Consider the following 17,435-nt stretch of genomic DNA (forward strand, 5'->3'; position numbering starts at 1 on the left):
AGGAAATAAAATAAGCTATTGGGGAAATAAAATAAGCTATTGGGTGAGGTGTCTTCTGTGATTCCTAACAGTTGAAAACCTCAAAAATATTAATCTCCTTTAGACCACACTGTAGATCTTCTCTCTGTCTCTTTGTTGCTAGGCACATTCCATGCACTTTTGGCACGGAGTGAATGAGTTTATGCAAATATGGAGAGCTATCCCTGGTCAAGACTTTCATTTTATTTTTATTATCAAATAGAGATATTTTTTAAATGTGATTTATTATGATGATAATACAGAAAGGTTCATTTCCCTAGGTTTCAACAGCCCTGCCTGCCCATCTTTCCAACAGCATCAAATTAAATGCATATGCTGTTGTGGGACAATGAAGTGCTCAACCTCATCAGCTTTCAGTTCCTTCATCCCTTGCTGTAAAGTGGTTTCCAGTCTTTTTCTGTTAGTTCCATTTCTGAAAAACTACTTTCACTGTTTCATGATTTTACAAGACAATATTGTTGTGCCTCTGGTGCAGACAGGATAAAATCCAACTTTGTTATAGTTACATATGTCCCTGTTACCGTCCCTACGAGTGCAACATAGCAAATTATGGATCTTTAATAATTAGCAGTGATGCATTTTGGAATCCATATTAGGATCCCAACATGTCTTCGGCTACATACTTGCCTCTTCAGGCATCTGATCTCGGTTGCTGTTTTTGATGCTTTCTCTTAGTGCATTGATTACGTTCTTGAAGATGTTGACCAGTGGCAAATGAGTGGCCTGCTTTTCAGAGCAATGGCGTGAAGCTGCACTGGCTCCTGTCTTCCTTTGTAACACTGTTTCGGGCTTCTGCATTAACCACTAAAAGTGTAAATGAAATACTACAACTACCTTTCCTCATCATTCCCTGCCTGAGTTTGAAGCAGCATGCACGCACAAGGGTAGAGTGGAGCACTTGCTGACAGTACTTCTGAAGAACTGATCAAAGCAGTAATACTCAGCCACATCCCTGTTCCATTTCAGATCACAGGCCAAATCGGGACTGTGTATCTCATCCTCTTAGCAAAGTGTGAGGGCTACGTCTGCCTTTGTCACGATCACCACACACAGTTTGTGGGACCCCGGAGAACAGCTGGTTTCATCCATGTGGAAATCTGTAATGCCTTAAAAGATTTTTAATGAGGAGTGGGTTATTGGAACTATGCTTCCACTTATTTAAAGTCTTTGCCACTCAGAAATGTTCTAGAAATGACCTTCAGCAATTGTTCAGTGTGATCTGACATAGGAACAGTGGGGCAAACAAAAATAAAAGGAAACCCACAGAAACCTGTGTTGACGTTTCCCTGTAGTGATTTAGTACCATGCCAACCTGAAGCATTCACCACCAAAACTTCAGCCTGGGTTACTGCAGGAAAGCCAGAAGAAAAAAAAAGACTTTTTTGTTTGGAATTTAGGAAAGTTAGACTGCTTTTTCTGTCTTTTTCAAAGTTTTCCAAGTGTTGTGAATATATTTGCAGTTTACTGGTGCATCTATCATGGTCTATAGAATGACCTCATTTTCTCACTTGCTGACCATAAAAAGTCCAAAGCAGCTTAGTAGTGATGGCACAGGAGGTGCCATAGGCCAGACAGACACAGCCCTGCTGGTCCTGCCTACAGCACGGTGCTATTGGCAACCTGCATCACCCAGCTGCTCTGGTCTGCTTGTGAAGTTGTGCTGGAAGGTGAGAGAGGTGCAAAAAGAGTAGTTTTTAATCCCTGGTTGTGAAGTCACTTTTACTGATTGTGTGCAAAGCTAGCTTTCTGAGCTGCAGTGTCTTTAATTTGGAACAGAAACAGAACTTTTTAGAGTTATAGAAATTGGAGCCACAGGGATACAGTAAACAGAAAAGTCTAATCAAATCAACTCTAACTTTTAACAGCAGACTCTCCTAACCAATATTCTCGTTATTTAACTAGGAATGTCTATAGGGAAGACAAGGTCTGAATTAAAGGGCTATTTTGGAAATTAAAAAAAAATGTCAGAGAACCTATGTTTGGGCTACTGGATGTGTTTTAAAGAGGAATCATTTTTAATGAAGTTTAAAATTTCCCCCTGAACTTTGCTTATAGTGCTATACTGTTTTATGTAAATAAATTAAGCAAAAGCAAGCCCTGGTAAAGGAAGATAGTTCTTTGGCTTATACCTCTACATCTAAAGAGAAGAAGATAGCATTGTAATTGGATAGTAATTCTGTTGAGCTACTGCCATCATATATTCTGAAAGAACATCCTTGAAGGTAGTGATGCAATTTAATGAACTGTTGTTAATGCTAATGTTTGGGAGGCAGTTTTGGAGCCACTGTACAACCAGGAGAGATGACCTACAGATATGCTGCTGGCCTTGTTGTTTATTTGAAAACAGAAGCTTCATCTCAAATGAGATGTCAGTTTACCTGAGTATTCCCTTCCTTTGACACAGATTTCCTTGTACAGATTTTTCCTGTTTAAAACTAAGATGTACACCCAGTTTAGAATAGTGTCATTGGCCTTAAGATACCAGACTCGTCTTTTATAACATAGAGGGGAAAATAGATGGTAGTAGGATATTCATTGTGCCTTCAGCTGAATGGCACGGGCCTTTGTAATCAAAATAAATGGATTATCACAAGAGCCAGAAGCAAGGTGACTTCCTACACTTGCAAATTTGCTAGGCTGTGCAAAAATGTTACTGATCTGTTTGAATTTTGACATTGAATTAACTTTAAATGCAGAATGTAATGTACTGGCTTTTTAAACTAACAAGCTCAGAAAGAATATACACTTTAAATTATAAGTATATATGAATATATATTTGGTTTTAGACATGATTCAAAACTGAACTTTACAAAAAGCCAGGAGGGCTAATGTAAGTCCATATTTTAGGGACATATTTTGCCTCAGGTGTATCTTTATGTTTACATGGTTTTTGCTGCATATGTCCAAGATTGTCTCCTCATGACACGAACATGGCTCAGCAGAAGTGCTGCTCTCAGCTCTCCTTCCTGGAATGTTTTAAGAGTGCTTGTGCATTGGACTCATTTCCTTAGATCAACTTGAAGCATAGTATTCCAGCTCTTCTTTTGCTTGTCAGTTTTATCCTTCTCAACACCTTTACCTGTAGAACGTTTCCAGAACCTTTCATTTTCATGTTTCAGCATGATAATTTTTGCAGGCCAACCTCCTTAGTTTGATTACTGTAGCAATAATTCAGATATATTTCCTTTGGATTATGAGAGTAATTATGAGAGAGGGAAGTCTTCTTTTCTGAGTCTTCCATCTCTACTGAACTGTTCCAGCTCTTCCACAGCTTCATTAATTTTCTGGACACGGGAGGGAGGGCTAAATGAAACTCAGCATCATTACCCATAACAAGGTTCTTTTACAATATGATTTGTCAATGAAGTTTAGCAATATGCTAAGTAAAATATGCAAAATATTCAAAGGAGCTATGTGATTAAATCCCATTGCAAATTTTTATAAATGGAGCTTCAAGTCCTGTTAGAACTTTGTGGCTGAATTTCTACAGCTGACTTTTTGACTGTTTATTGGAGAAGAATGGAGCATTATCTCAATATAAACCTCCCTCAAAATGACTACCTGAAAAATGAAATGCAGTTGAATAGGACCTGGCAAGTTAATTTTAAGTGATGCAAATTGATTGTTACACATTTCATATATATTCATATATCTCAGTTATATATTTGAATACAACTTAAGGTGATAGGTTATATAAAAACTAAGTTTGGTGCCTTTTTTTTTTCTTGTGTAAAATATTTGCTTAAATATCAAAACATCATTTATATTTTTACTCTTAAAATGAATGAAGTTACTGTAACAACACTTCTAAAAGTTACATGTAATGAAACTGCTTGATGATTGTATAGAACCTCCTCTATTGCCGTTTGCATCCATCACCTCTTTTACCACCACTGACAAGCACCTGGCTCCTTCTTCTTCACATCCTCTCTTCAGGTCTTTTCAGACATTGATGCACCTCTATCAGAGGAGCGATGTTCCAGACCTCCAGACCATTGATCGTGTTAGTGGCCCTCTGCTGGACTCTTTCCAGTATGTTAACACCTCTCTTGTACTGGGGGGCTCAGAACAGGATGCAGTACTCCGGATGTGGCCTCACCAATGCTGAATAGAGCAGAAGGATCACCTCTCTTGACCTGCTGGTAATACATCACAGTATTAGTTTGCTTCCACCAGCTTCTGCCACTTGTGGTACTGTACTTCATAGCCAATGCTCTGACACTTTGGCTTGCATGAGTATGAGTTGCCTAGGAAAGATGTTACCTGAAGTTAAAATATCGTGGAGCTGCTAAATCTGAAAGCTTCTCTACTGTAGGAAAAGGGAATGATTTTGTCGCCAACACTGAAGAGTAAGACTGAATTTGAAAAGGACTGCTTAAAAATAAGGATATTTATAATTACCATGTTAGTCCTTTTTTGCTAACCTAAGAGTGATCACTTTTTTAGGCTGAATACTTCAGAAATGGCTTTAGAAAAACAATCAGGAGGACATTTGGCAAAGAAGTGAACATTGGTGAAATTTTAGTTCCATGCCTCTTAAAGGACTCCTGTCTTAAATGAATTATCACCAATTAAGTGGTTTACAGTGTGTCAGTGAGAAAACAGGTATGAAGCATATATATACATAGGTATTCAGTGTAGGTGTGGTGGATACAGAGATAAGGGAAGGAAAATTATCATTATATTCCATCTACTTAACAATGACAATGGGACAATGACACTGCAGCAGTCTCTGCACAGTGGAAAACAGCAATACAAATGCTTCTCTCAGTTTGCTCTGTGAAAATTGTTGTCATATCTTACCAAAAATATTCAAGACTTCAGAATTAACATACATCACAAGGAAAAGAACAGCTGGTAGTTCACAGTGTACTGTGATGATAGCTTTGAATTCACAATGAATGAACCGCTGAGGTGCAGGCAGTATTTCTGTGGAGCAAGTCAACTGAAAGACATACCCCTTCTGCAGGCAATTGGTCCTCCACATATTTTAAGATGCATGGGCATTGGAGAAACAGTGTTTTACAAAAACTGTGTTAGAAATGGGGCACAAATTCATCAAATAAAGGGAGAAGTTTCATAGCCATCTTGTTAAAATAGATGTCAATAAGATACAAGGAAACAGTAAAGTACAGAAGTATTCTACATAAAAAACTCAGTATATTTTAAAATCATTAAATATCTTTTTAATGTACTTGTTTAAACAGTGAAGTATATAAAAGGTTCTTAATTTATTTCTTGAAAATTCTGTGATGTCAGTCTTAGCTGCACTGACCTCAATTACGTCATGTTTTTCTATTCATAATATAGAAATTGTCTTTCAGTTTGTCAGTTGAAGCAGCCTCTAAGTTCACACTTTGTCATTTGTATTATTATCCTGTTAACCAGCAGCCTTTTGATCAACTCATCTTCTTCATTTTTATGCATCCACTTCATTTCTCATTAGTGTCCATCTCTCTCTCTTACTTCTCACATATAAAGGATTTTATTTTTCAGTCGTATTAGACCTTTTTGTTATATAGAAATAGTATCAGCTTCTGCTGTTTGCTTGAGAAAGATTTGGTGTACTATCAGGAATCACTACAGAGAGCAGCACCTCTCTGGAACAAAGTGTTGGAATCTTTTCACTCCTTTGAGGAGTGTCCTATGGTATCATTACAGTGGAGGTGCATAGTCCTTGATCAACAAGACATTGACATCCACTATAAAAAGTGGACAAGTCCAGTTCAGAGCACTGCTCTGTAAGTCACCGCTCATTTCTATGACTGTCACTGTGCCAGGAGCTCCCTCATCTCTCTCTCCTCCTCTGTCACACCTGTTGCTCCACAAGGTCAATAAGACCCACCACCAATACCTGTTATCAGCTGACATGTAGCCAGGTTTTTGGACTGCATGCCAGTTAAACTTAGCACTGGAGGGGAGTTTGTCTAACGTGTCCTGCATGGGATGGAAACACATCTGCTGCTTCTATTCATCTGTGCAGCAGTCTTTAATAAGTCTGGACTGTATGAAGAAATATGTTGTGTAGTACACTGTTGTCTGGATGCGATATGTATATATAGCCTTTTCTATCAGAGCCTATACCTCTTTAAACTTCAGCTGTTACAGGTAGGTAATTTCTCTCAGCCCTTTCCAAAGCACCCCAGTACACAGCAGCATGTCAACTGGTCAATGAATGATGGATGACACAAGCCTGCATTCACCTACTGACATTATCTGATGCAAAATATGTGTCTTGTATTGGTCAGCTTCTAGTCTGAATGTTAGCATACCTACTGGCATGCTTCATCTAGCACAATGGTTTCCAGGTGCATTCAGGCTTGTTGTCAAAGCTTCTCTTCCTTGCAATTTAATCATTCCAAGCCTTGATGTTCGGCTCATTCATTTATTTGCAATATACTACATTTGTTTCTAATGCAACTTTTTGCTGCTTTTAAGCCATTGTCAATCTTTCTCTTACCTTGAAAATTCATGGATGATCTCTTCCTCCTCTGCATGTAAATTATGAGACATCAGAAAATTCTTCAGTGGCTACAGTTAAGCTACAGTAGCATTATTTCTAGTACAGTTACTAAATATGTAAGCTATCTTTTCACGTTAAGTATTTGCATGACTTCTCAGTGTATCTTCTTTTTGTGATAAATAACTTTTTTTTTTCGTACTCTGAAAAATCAAACTGCATTTTTGTCCAAGTACACCCATTGGTGCTGAGACAGAAGAGATATCTTGGGCCATTTTTTGATCAGCTGAATACTACTTGCAGTATTTTTGTTCCAGTGAGTTTGTGAGTACTTTTCTTGTGGAAGGATTTTATAACTATTTGAAAGTTTAGCAACCTTAGGCTTTCCAGTTTTTCTGATGTTTTGGGAGTTCTTGTCCTTTGAAGTCTTTGACTAGAATTCTTTTACAGCTTCCCAGTATAATTACTCACATAATATTATGCTACAGTAGCTCAAGTCTGATTATTTAAGTGGCTGAGTAGGATGTTTCATGAAAAATGTCTTCTACAAGCATAGCTTTTTACTTGACATTTCTACTCATATATAAAAACCATTAAACAAGACAGTAATTCTTCTCTTTCAGGCTCAGTGCAGTTATCATCTGTGTGGGTAATCCTATTGACTACATAAGAACTTCCCATATCAGTCAAGATTGCAGGACTGGATTCCGGTCTTCCTATTTTGAAGATAATTTAAGCCCTGTTTGGCATTAGCTGCTTGTGTCATAGAACAGAATCCTGTGCCAAGTGGTCAGGTCCACAAAGCTTACTGCTCATCCATCTTCACTGCGAACCAGAGACCCATCCTGTTTTGTCCACTCCATCTCTTTCCTTGCAAACCAACAAGTGTCAGAACATACTGTGAATACGAATGAACAGAGCAACACAATGTGATTTTTTAATTATTATTTTTTTAAGTGAATGCAAGAAATATGAGTTTGCTGCTGTTCCAGTAACTTGTTTGGTAGTTTTACTAACTATAATAAAGGTTCAGAAATTTCATGAACTATCACATAAATAAGAAGGGGTTTCTTTACTCAGTTTTACCCTTGGAAAATCTATACACTAGTTTTAAAGTATCGTTTGTAAGGATCTGCCAAATGTATTGCTATTAAGTCTCTGGCTTTTCTGGGGTTTTTTTGTGGGTGTTTTTTTTTGTTGTTGTTGTTTTGTTTTGTGGGGTTTTTTTTGTTTTGTTTTGTTTTTTTTGTCTTCTATCGGATTCACTTGATGGGATTGGCATTTTCTTAAGCCATTCACTGTGCCAAGAGAAATGCTCAAGGAAGTTAATAAAAGTAAGAAAATTATAGAAGACCTGCATTTCCCCAGTGATTTCTGGGACTTCATTTCTTCTGCTCATAATGATTAAGTTTTAAATATTTACCATGCAAGTCCATCTTTATAAGAGGATATTTTGTTTTGATTATTTAGAACCTGAAGACACAAAGGCTACCTTGTAATTAGATATATGTTGGTAGGAATGGAAAATGTATTGTAGTAGTCAGAATCCTCAGGGGAAGGTTTCTTATAAAAAGTCAATTTAATTTATTCATATGTGAAAAAAACCAGTCAATACTTGAGCTAAGCAATGTCAATAAAAGTGAAATGTATTAACATACAGTCTATGTTACAGGGCACGGCCTTGCCAGTTAGAATATTTCAGCTTTGTTTCACAAAGCTACTATGTGCTTTTAGAAACATAACCTCTAAAGGAAAATGCAATTAATCTCTTAAAAACAGAGCTCCCCAGTCATAAGAATGAACAGTTTAATAAAAGATGTAAGATGTGCGTTATATATATGTTTTAGATTACATATTGGAAGTGAAAGGTGAAATATCTGTAAGTTTTCCATTACTATGAATGCAGATGAGAGGATTACTTTATGACATTCGTGCTTGTAGGGATACTCCGTCATCTCAATAGTGGCAGAAGCCACCCAGCTGTCTGTTTGCTGTTTTGGCTTAGATAAAAGATAGCATTACAAAAAGTGAGAAGATAGAGAAAATATGGCAGAACATTATTCCATTAACTTGTTACTCCGTTAATAGGCATCTAGCTTACTGAAATACTTCCCTGCCCTTTCTTATTATCAAATCCTAAATCAGTGGCAAATAATGCCACAGTCAGTTCTTCAGGGATTGTACTATCTGCTTCCACTTCCAATAACAAACTGCCAATTATAATTTAGAAAAAATATGTCTCCAGGTGAGATAATTATCCACTGGGACTGTAGTGCTACACGTAGCATAATATCCAGTTTCATGTCTATTCTCTGATTAGTAAGTTCCACCAGAAGCTTTCCACTTGCTGGCCACCCATCAGTAGAAATGTGTTCCTTTAATAACCTTGTTCTAAAACATCCAGGGTAAGTGTTGACGAATTGGTGGAGCAGTTGTACTGAACTTTCTTCTGTCTGTTACCTCCTTCCTATTCAGTGTAGATCTCTTTGTATCCCTGTTCAATGAATCAGTGAACAACATAAAAATCCCAAGATCTTTCAGTATCCTTGCTTCATTAGAAACATCATTGTCTTCATGCTGAAAAAAATCATGCTTATAAATTTTAAATACACCTTTTATGAATATCTGCTAATACTAACTTTAAACATCTCATTTGTTTTCTGTGCTGTCTGTGGAAAAGGATGAGTTAAAGTAATTCAAGCGAGTTCCACATGTTTATTCATGGAATGGTGGTAAATTACCACAGTGAGGCAAATTTTAGGATTTTCAGATGCTCCTGTGGAAAAGCAGATGTTTAACTCCCAGCAGTAGCTCTGTAGGTATCTACTATTGCCTTTTTCTAGCCTGCACCTGTGAGACTGAAATGAATTGAGGAGTTTTGCTCACATTCAGACGTGAGTTGCTTCACATTTTGTTCAAGGACTTAATTAAACATGTTTGCAAAGTCTCTTTCTTTTGCTGTTAAATGGGCCTGTTCAGTAATGAATAGAATTTGTTTTAAGGAAGGGAATATTTAGAAGGCTGTCTGGCATGCCCTCCATCTATGTTACTATCACATTGCTTATTTCTCAACAGGGGTCAATAAAGGTAAATGTTGTTTGCAGAAAAGGTAGCTGAATGCACCTGCATTCACATGCACACACACAATCCTAATATCTTCATTACTGTTTTTCTATGTACATTGCCAGTCTTTTCCATTTTTCAAGCACAGCATGATCATTCACAATTTGTTTCACTTAATTCTTCAGGTCCCCTGTGATGGCTGGAGGTCTATTTGCTGTTAACCGGAAGTGGTTTTGGGAACTGGGAGGTTATGATCCAGGACTGGAAATATGGGGAGGAGAGCAGTACGAAATCTCCTTTAAGGTAAGTCATCTATTCGCCTTATGTAATGCTTCCTTACTTATTAGGCTATTGCCTCTGGATTTTCATTTCTGATATGCTTTGTGATCCTGGTAAGTTCACTAATACTAGATTTTGTATTTTAACTACAAATAATTTAGTACAGATCACTTTCTTAAGGAATTTTCCCAAATTTCAGACAGAACTATGCCACAAACATGTGTTCCAGAAATGGTAGAAAAATCAGTGCCGTTTTCTCCAAATATCTTGTAGCTTACCACCACCATGAAGGTTTACTTTGTCCCTTGTATCAAGTCTTCTCTACTTACCTTCCATCAGACGCTGCACCTACTGAACTCTATCATATTGAGGGTAGGCCCCTGTAGGGTCAGCTCGTGGAAAGGGAAGAAGAAAGTAATAGAAAGAACCCTTTTCAACACAATCACTAGATTGGCTTGAGTTCTTATGAGCTGTTATTGGTAGGCTGGGTTTTCAAAATCAGTTGGTATTTTTAATTGCATTTGGATAATTAAATGATAAAATTGCAATGGCAGAGAGTTTTAAAACATTCCAGTTATGTACAGCCAGCAATCCTATCTCCTCTATGGGGACATGTGTATTCAAGTCAGTTATTTGGCTTTTATATGCTGAGCTGAAAGTCTTGTTACTTTCTACAAGTCAGATAGGTATTTCCATTAGTTTAATGAGGACTAAATGTATAATTTTGAAAATTCATTTTACTTTGTTTCAGTTTACCCAAAATTAAGAGCTCTACCTTATGTAAAGGTTTTCAATTAGCTAATAGGATTTCATTATATAAATTAATTGAGTCAAACATGTATAGATAAAGCTTGGATTTGTAATCAGAATTCACATTTAGCTTCAGGATCTTTCCATTCTACTTCCAAACTACTACAGTGTAAAGCTCAGTAAATAAATTTAGTGTGTCAGCCATGACTAATATTGTACATGTTGCTCCATCTGAATTTCAGCAGTGATTAAAACAATACAGCTATGGCCATTCTATTGAATGAAACGCAGTGTGATCCTACACTGGACTGGCAGACTGTCTTTATTATAGGAGTTATCAAAACTAGGAAAACAGTTTGTATTACCTGAACTACTCTCCTCTTTCTCTAAATCATTTTTACACCACAGCAAAATAAAATTGGAAAGCAAGGGAAACCCAATAGGTAGAAATCATGTTTAGAATATATCAATTTACATTCTATCCATACAAGTCATTTCAAAGTCAAATCTAAGTAGCCACTTGCAGCTGTAACTAGACTTTCTGACAGGTCACCTAAGATTTTATTATCCTACTTCATGTATTCCTTTTATTTGTCATCACAAAGAATATAATTATAACGCAGTCCAGCCTTTGTATAGAAACCATGGTAACAGCACTGAAACTGAGATACTAGATTACCCCAGTGTGTTTTGCTCAATAGATTTTTTTTTGTAGGCAGCTGTGTCACACTGGGTCTCATTTCAGTCATATCTTCTAAATCATCTCATTAGTACACACTAACCTTAGGGTCCCTGTCCCTTTTATAAGTATTAAAAGAAGAGGAAGGAAAAGGACTGCCTAATAGAAATAGCTTTTTATTAGAAGAACTTAACGTAAACAAGTTTCAGAAAAAAAGACTAGTTTTGTTTGGAATGACAGAAAGTGGAAGAAGAAATCAAGGGGCAGGAGAAAGAAACAGAATCACCAATATCAGCTGGGGAAACGTTTCTGGTTCAACAATTCCTACATGAATAGCTACAGATCCAGTAATCTTGAAACATTTTAAAGTGACACCAAATTACTCAGTTTAATTTACTGATTCTATTTACAAAATTGTGAGATTGATGGACTTGCCATCTTTGTGTTATTCATAAAGTCAATGAAGAAAGCAGATGACCAAGCTGTGAGAGACCTTACTTGAGTTGGTAGGAAACTGTCTTAGAATTCCTTAGAGTGTCCACAGCCATGGTTTCTGGAAGTGCTGTATCATGGGTCCTTTGCATCCAAGCCATATCTAGTATTAATACTATTTTGTATGGCAAATAATTATTTGGAGCATACTGCTACAGTAACTCTCTCAATAATATGGCTAAACACCAGTACTCAGTTATTTCTTCAATTCAATTAGGTCTTGAGTATTTTGTAAAAACATGTTTCTTTCATTAAAAGCTGCAGAAAGAAGCTAATCTGAAACGTCCCATAACTATAGAAAGTTCTTCAAATGACTCTTTTAGACTGGTCTTTAAACCCAGTGATGGACTTAGTGTTCCTTTCATGTTTTTCATATATCATCTTGTTTTTAACTTCGAGATTAATTTCTATGAAAGCTGCTATATAATTGTAAATAAGCAAATGACCCAGCTACTATAAATGAATACCTTACTGATAATATGACCTTCCCTGTGTCAGACTTGGAATTCTTGTGATTAATTGAAATACAGTGATGTAATTGTGAGAGAGAGCATGCCAGAAAGCTGTCACAGACTCCCTGGAAGGAAGCACTGTCTGGTTAACTTTAAACTAACAGTTCTACTCTGTGAGATGGAGTAAGGAGCATTCACACATTGTTTTTTGTCCTCTTCTCAGTGCTGAGTTTCAAAATCATGGACTAACAAATAATTGTAACCCCCCCCACACACACACACCTTTTTATGTAATAACTACATATATATATCACAAACCTTCAGAGGTCAGTGTTGGGACCAGTCCTATTCAACATCTTTGTAGGTGACATGGACAGAGAGATTGAATGCACCCTTGGCAAGCGTGCAGAAAACACCAAGATGTGTGCTGCAGTTAACACATCAGAGGGAAAAAGTAGCTTTTCAATCAAAGATCTCTGCATTACAGTACCATAATTATCCACAGTCATCCCTACAACCCAAATGGCAGAAGTGTTGCCTACAAATCAGGTGGATAGCTGTGATTGCAGAGTGTGGGCTTAAGCAGCTGGAGAAATTGGATCTTTCAGGAAGACGGCTAGATTTTTGCTAGTCTCAGGACTCAGTTAAATAGTCCTCAGTTAAATAGCTTCAAGTCCTCTGACTTAAGGTTTTGTCAGCTTCTAAGTTGCGATCCTAGTATCAGCTGCTCTGCTCTGTGAATTAAAGGCTGGTGCAAGAGTCATCAGGCACTTGGTAATGACAGCAAACCGTATGGCTTTATGAGTTCAAGATGCTAAGGTAGAGACTGAAGACTGATTAAAAAAAACTATAGTAAAATTAGAACAGGACAAGTGGTTGCATCGGGAGTCAGACTGCAGTTCATGACACAAAGAGGTTGAAACATATTTGGAAACATTCTCCCTCTTGGAGGGACAGTGTCTGTTTTGATGTTTCTCACTGGCTGTTTCATTAGATATGACCTGGGGTAACAGGCACCAGGCTTCGATGCAGAGCAGAGTCCTAACCAAAAGTCTTTTTCTGAGGGGGAAGTTTCATAATCTCACAATACATGGACAGAAGGTGAGTGATGTGAGGAAAAATCTGCTTTTGTGTGTTTGGGTGTGTGAGAGTCCTTCTGGAAGAACAAAAAATTATACAGAGTGAATCTGCACTGAAACTAAATTTACAGCACAGCAGTTCATTGAGCTTCTCCAAAATGTTGTTTCTGTGATATTTGGTACTGTAGCATGAAAGGAAACTTCCTCAAACTTCAAACAAACCTCTATACCAGGGGCTGAGTTGTTAAGAGCAGAGAGGAACAGGCTTTCTGTTTTGTTTTGCTTAACAAAAAGGCTGCTTATTTAATTTCCTTGACCTATATTTCCTCAGTTAGGAAAACCAATATACTTCTCTCTTGTTCCTGCCTAGTAACATTGCTGTGGAGGACAGCAGCAATTGTAGAACTGGGTGCTGCATTGACTGCTGTTCCCAAATCAGAGCACTCACACAAATCCACAGATGGTGAAGCAATCACAGCCTGTGTCTCAAAATATGACCCCCTTATTAAAAGTTTCTTGTATTAATTTTTGGAAAAGAAATAATGTGAAGTATTTCAATTTTTTTTGGCTGCATAACCTCAGGATCAATTTTTTAATTAAAAAGATATATGGTGTATTGCTAATGATACTGTCCAGGGTGTGCTTAACTTGAGAAAACTGTCAAACACTGGAACTGACCTGATGAATAGTTTCCTTTCTCATTAACCAGGGAAGTCACTATTTAGGAAATCCTAAATTTAAATCTGATAGAAAGAAACAGTTTATGTAGTAATTTCCAAAATATATAGAGTGGTGAAAGGTATTCATTTCCTGTGTTTGCTGAAGATCCTTTATACTGGACATTCCAAAGGCATAGACATAAATCATACCTTAACAGAAATGCTCATGCTGATACCCTTGCCTCTTTGAAGCTAGTCACCTATATCTAAGGTTTTGTTCTTATGCATGCTGACATACCTTCCAGATTCTATTCATCCCTGTTTTTCAACACACACCTCCAAGATCATTAATCCCTTTCCTTATCATCATCACTATTAATTCCCTCCACTGCTGACAGTCTTGGGGGGAGGCAGGGAGTAGGGCAGCATTACCACTTATCAATGCAGTTATAACCAATGTAGACTCAGTATTTGAGAGGTGCTGGTGACTGCTGTTGAAATATCCGCAGTCATCATTTTCCAGTGTACACATTACTGTTTCATTATCACTGGCATGAAATCCTACTGCACTACAAGTAAATGGTTTTGCTGTTTCTGACCTTGCTGGCCACATATCTGAAGCCACTGTTATGGTTTTTCAGTCTTCTCTTGCATTTAGCTGGACATTCTTGTTACATTGAAAAGTTCACAATAAAGTATTCTCCTTCTCCTTTTCTACTGCTGCCAAATCTAGTCTCTTGGCTTGTATTTCAGGAAGAATGTCTGCAACCTCCCATAATGTTTTTGTATTCTTACTTTCTACACCTTTTTCAGCCTCCTTGTGGTGGTACGTTTCTCCTGTTTTTAGTCACTGTTTCTTGCTCAGTGCTCAGAGCACCAAGCTGACAGCTTTGCATGACGTACTTTATATTCCTCTTCTACCAGTTTACTGTTTCGTGGGTTTTTTCCAATAATTTCAGTGTCTCTTGCCATTGTCTGTCTTCTTACTGACTGTCAGCAGCAGCAGTATATTTCTCAATTAGTTTTGAATCCTGATCCAAAACCCATTCAGTTCCCTCCTCAATCTTTTACTTAATTTGCTATAAGTTTACGTTCCTGTTCCCAGCAATACATCCTCCACTGCTCCAGTATCATGAGTCTCTTACTGCAGTAATTATGATTACAGCATAGCATATGGATTGGAATCTCTTACTCTTGTGTACTGTATTTACATTTTACAGATAGTCTCTCAAGATAGATAGATAAGGCAAAGAGGGAGAGAGCAAGTGACATTCATTATGAGTAATATGAAAAGAGGCTGATTCACCCAATGTCCTACAAAAGCCGTATAGTGGAAACAGAAATATGTTGCAGCAATACCTATGCTGTATTCAGGACCTAAACCACATAACCACAACGATCTATTTTAAAGGTTTGCAATAATTCTTGCCTCTTGCTTTCAACCATCCCCATAAAGTGTTTTGCAACATTCTCTGGGAAGGACCTATATAAAGATAGATTGAGATATAGTATATAGCTGACACATAAACTATTCTTTTTTTGATCTTTCCAAACTGCAATTGCATTGTTTTGGTTTCATCTTCATTTTTTATACCTCAGATGGGGAGCAGATTCATTGCTTTTGTAAAGAGGAGGCATTAGCAATCTTGAGAGTTTCATTGCTTGCATTTTAGATAAACAGAGGCATCAGTGTTGTGATATCATTTTGCTAAATGTCCCACACCACCTGAATTCCTTTCATGGTACACTGAAGAACTGCAATATTTAACACAGAAGCCATTCTCAGATTTCCTGCATTCAGTGCGGGTGACATAAAAATGCACATTTTAAAGACAAGGTTGCCAGAATTGATCTTCCCAGGAAAATAGAAAAAACACCTTTAAAACCATTCTGAAGCTGAAAGATAAACAGGAACAGCTGCTAAATGTCCTTCAAGGCAGCCCAAGATTCACTTCAATTACCCTACACAGAGCACCTCAGGTGCAGCACAGCCTTTTCAAGTTTTATGTCTATCAAATATAAACCTAACACAAAGTGTTATTTCTTCCCATTCGTTATTGCCTCAGCATACCTGACGGGGCTTTTTTCTGAATCTTTTTCTTCTTTTCTTTTCTTTTTTCTTTTTTCTTTTTTTTTTACTGATATACACTGCATAATATGTCTACCTCAGCTCTCATTGCCAGAGTTAAATTAATGTCGACCTACAGATATATGTATGTATGTATACTACTTTATACTGCTTTCTTGGTTTATTTTTTACATTTGTTCTGTGGCTGATCTCCCCCTGAGTCAAACTTCTATTCTGTCTTCTCTTCAGTGACTTAGAAATCTTTCTTAATGACTTCAATGTTTTGTCTAGCCTTCAACTTAGTGTTTTAATTTAAAAAAACAGCAATGAATAGTCACTATATGCCTGCACTTTCATCGGTGCATCGGGTTGTATCAAGACAGTCTCGGAGGTTTCCACAGAGGAAATAATGTACAAATGAAGTATTTACAGAAAGGTGAATAATGTATTTTTAAATGATTAGAATTACTCTCCTGACTTTAACATTCTCATTTTTATAACTTATAGTATGTTTATGGGCATTGTGAAGCAGGCGACATGGGATTAGACAGGTGGAGATTTGAGGATTTCCATGTTTTCTTTGAGAAGTACATTTTACAAAGTACTTTCAAGAAAAAAACCCATCATGTCAACATGTCATAGCAAGGCTGCTCTGGACTGTAATGAGTTATTTTGGCACAGATGCAGGGCATTCATTTGAGTCTCCACTTCCAGCCTATCAGAAAGACTGTGCTCATGCTAAATTCTGTCAACGTGCATGTTTTCATTTGGCAGTGATGCCCTGTACAACTGCCCATATAACCCTGTGCCACCAGTCTGCACAATGTGCTTTCTCATCTGACTTGCTTCCACGTAGCAGAAGCAGCAACACAGTGCTTCTTGCCCTAGAAGGACAGACTGCTGGGAGCTGTTAAGCCCCTTAAGCAATTCAACTGTGCAAGGGGGTCTCTGGTCCTGCAGGGCAAAGCCAAGCACAGGATTTTCCCCCACCAGTTTCAAGCATTCCTTACTCCCTCACACTTGCATACTTAGGTTTGTCCAGTAGTCTGCTGTAGAGCCTCAAACAATTACCAGGTCTCAGCTGGATGCCAGGGCTACCAGCTAACAGACTACAAGGGTCAATACCCAAATGGCCCGTAAGAAGTAGCTTCTTAAATTGCTTTGCAGCTCGAGACCTCACGCTAAAACCCCTGCTTTCTCCATTCACAGCATGAGTAGGACAGTCAGTCTCAGGTGCTGAATTTCCACTTGCTACCTCAGGCAACTGCTTTGGTCACCCTCAAGCACCAAGTTATCCCATTGCTCAGTGCTTAGCATCTGCATGTTTGGATTACTAAAATTTCATCACAGACTCTCGACGACACAGCCAGGACCTCACAGATGTAGTGCAGGCAAACACAGTGAAAGATGCCAAA

The 17,435-nt window shown here is 37.7% G+C and overlaps 2 protein-coding genes across 3 annotated transcripts in view; one reads left to right on the top strand and one right to left on the bottom strand.

Annotated features, from left to right (window-relative positions):
- The window catches only part of GALNTL6 (polypeptide N-acetylgalactosaminyltransferase like 6), a 431,361-nt gene that overhangs the window by 376,771 nt on the left and 37,155 nt on the right, over nucleotides 1–17,435 (top strand). The window contains exon 7 of the mRNA XM_065736578.1: nucleotides 9,748–9,865. Coding sequence (XP_065592650.1) covers nucleotides 9,748–9,865 — 118 coding nt within the window. The remainder of the gene's footprint in view (nucleotides 1–9,747; nucleotides 9,866–17,435) is intronic.
- Nucleotides 1–17,435, bottom strand: part of HMGB2 (high mobility group box 2) — a 397,943-nt gene that overhangs the window by 242,103 nt on the left and 138,405 nt on the right. The window lies entirely within an intron of this gene.

Source organism: Cyrtonyx montezumae, unplaced genomic scaffold (genome assembly GCF_038088225.1).
Source record: "Cyrtonyx montezumae isolate F1298 unplaced genomic scaffold, pur_monq_1.0 scaffold_2, whole genome shotgun sequence".
NCBI lineage: Eukaryota > Metazoa > Chordata > Aves > Galliformes > Odontophoridae > Cyrtonyx > Cyrtonyx montezumae.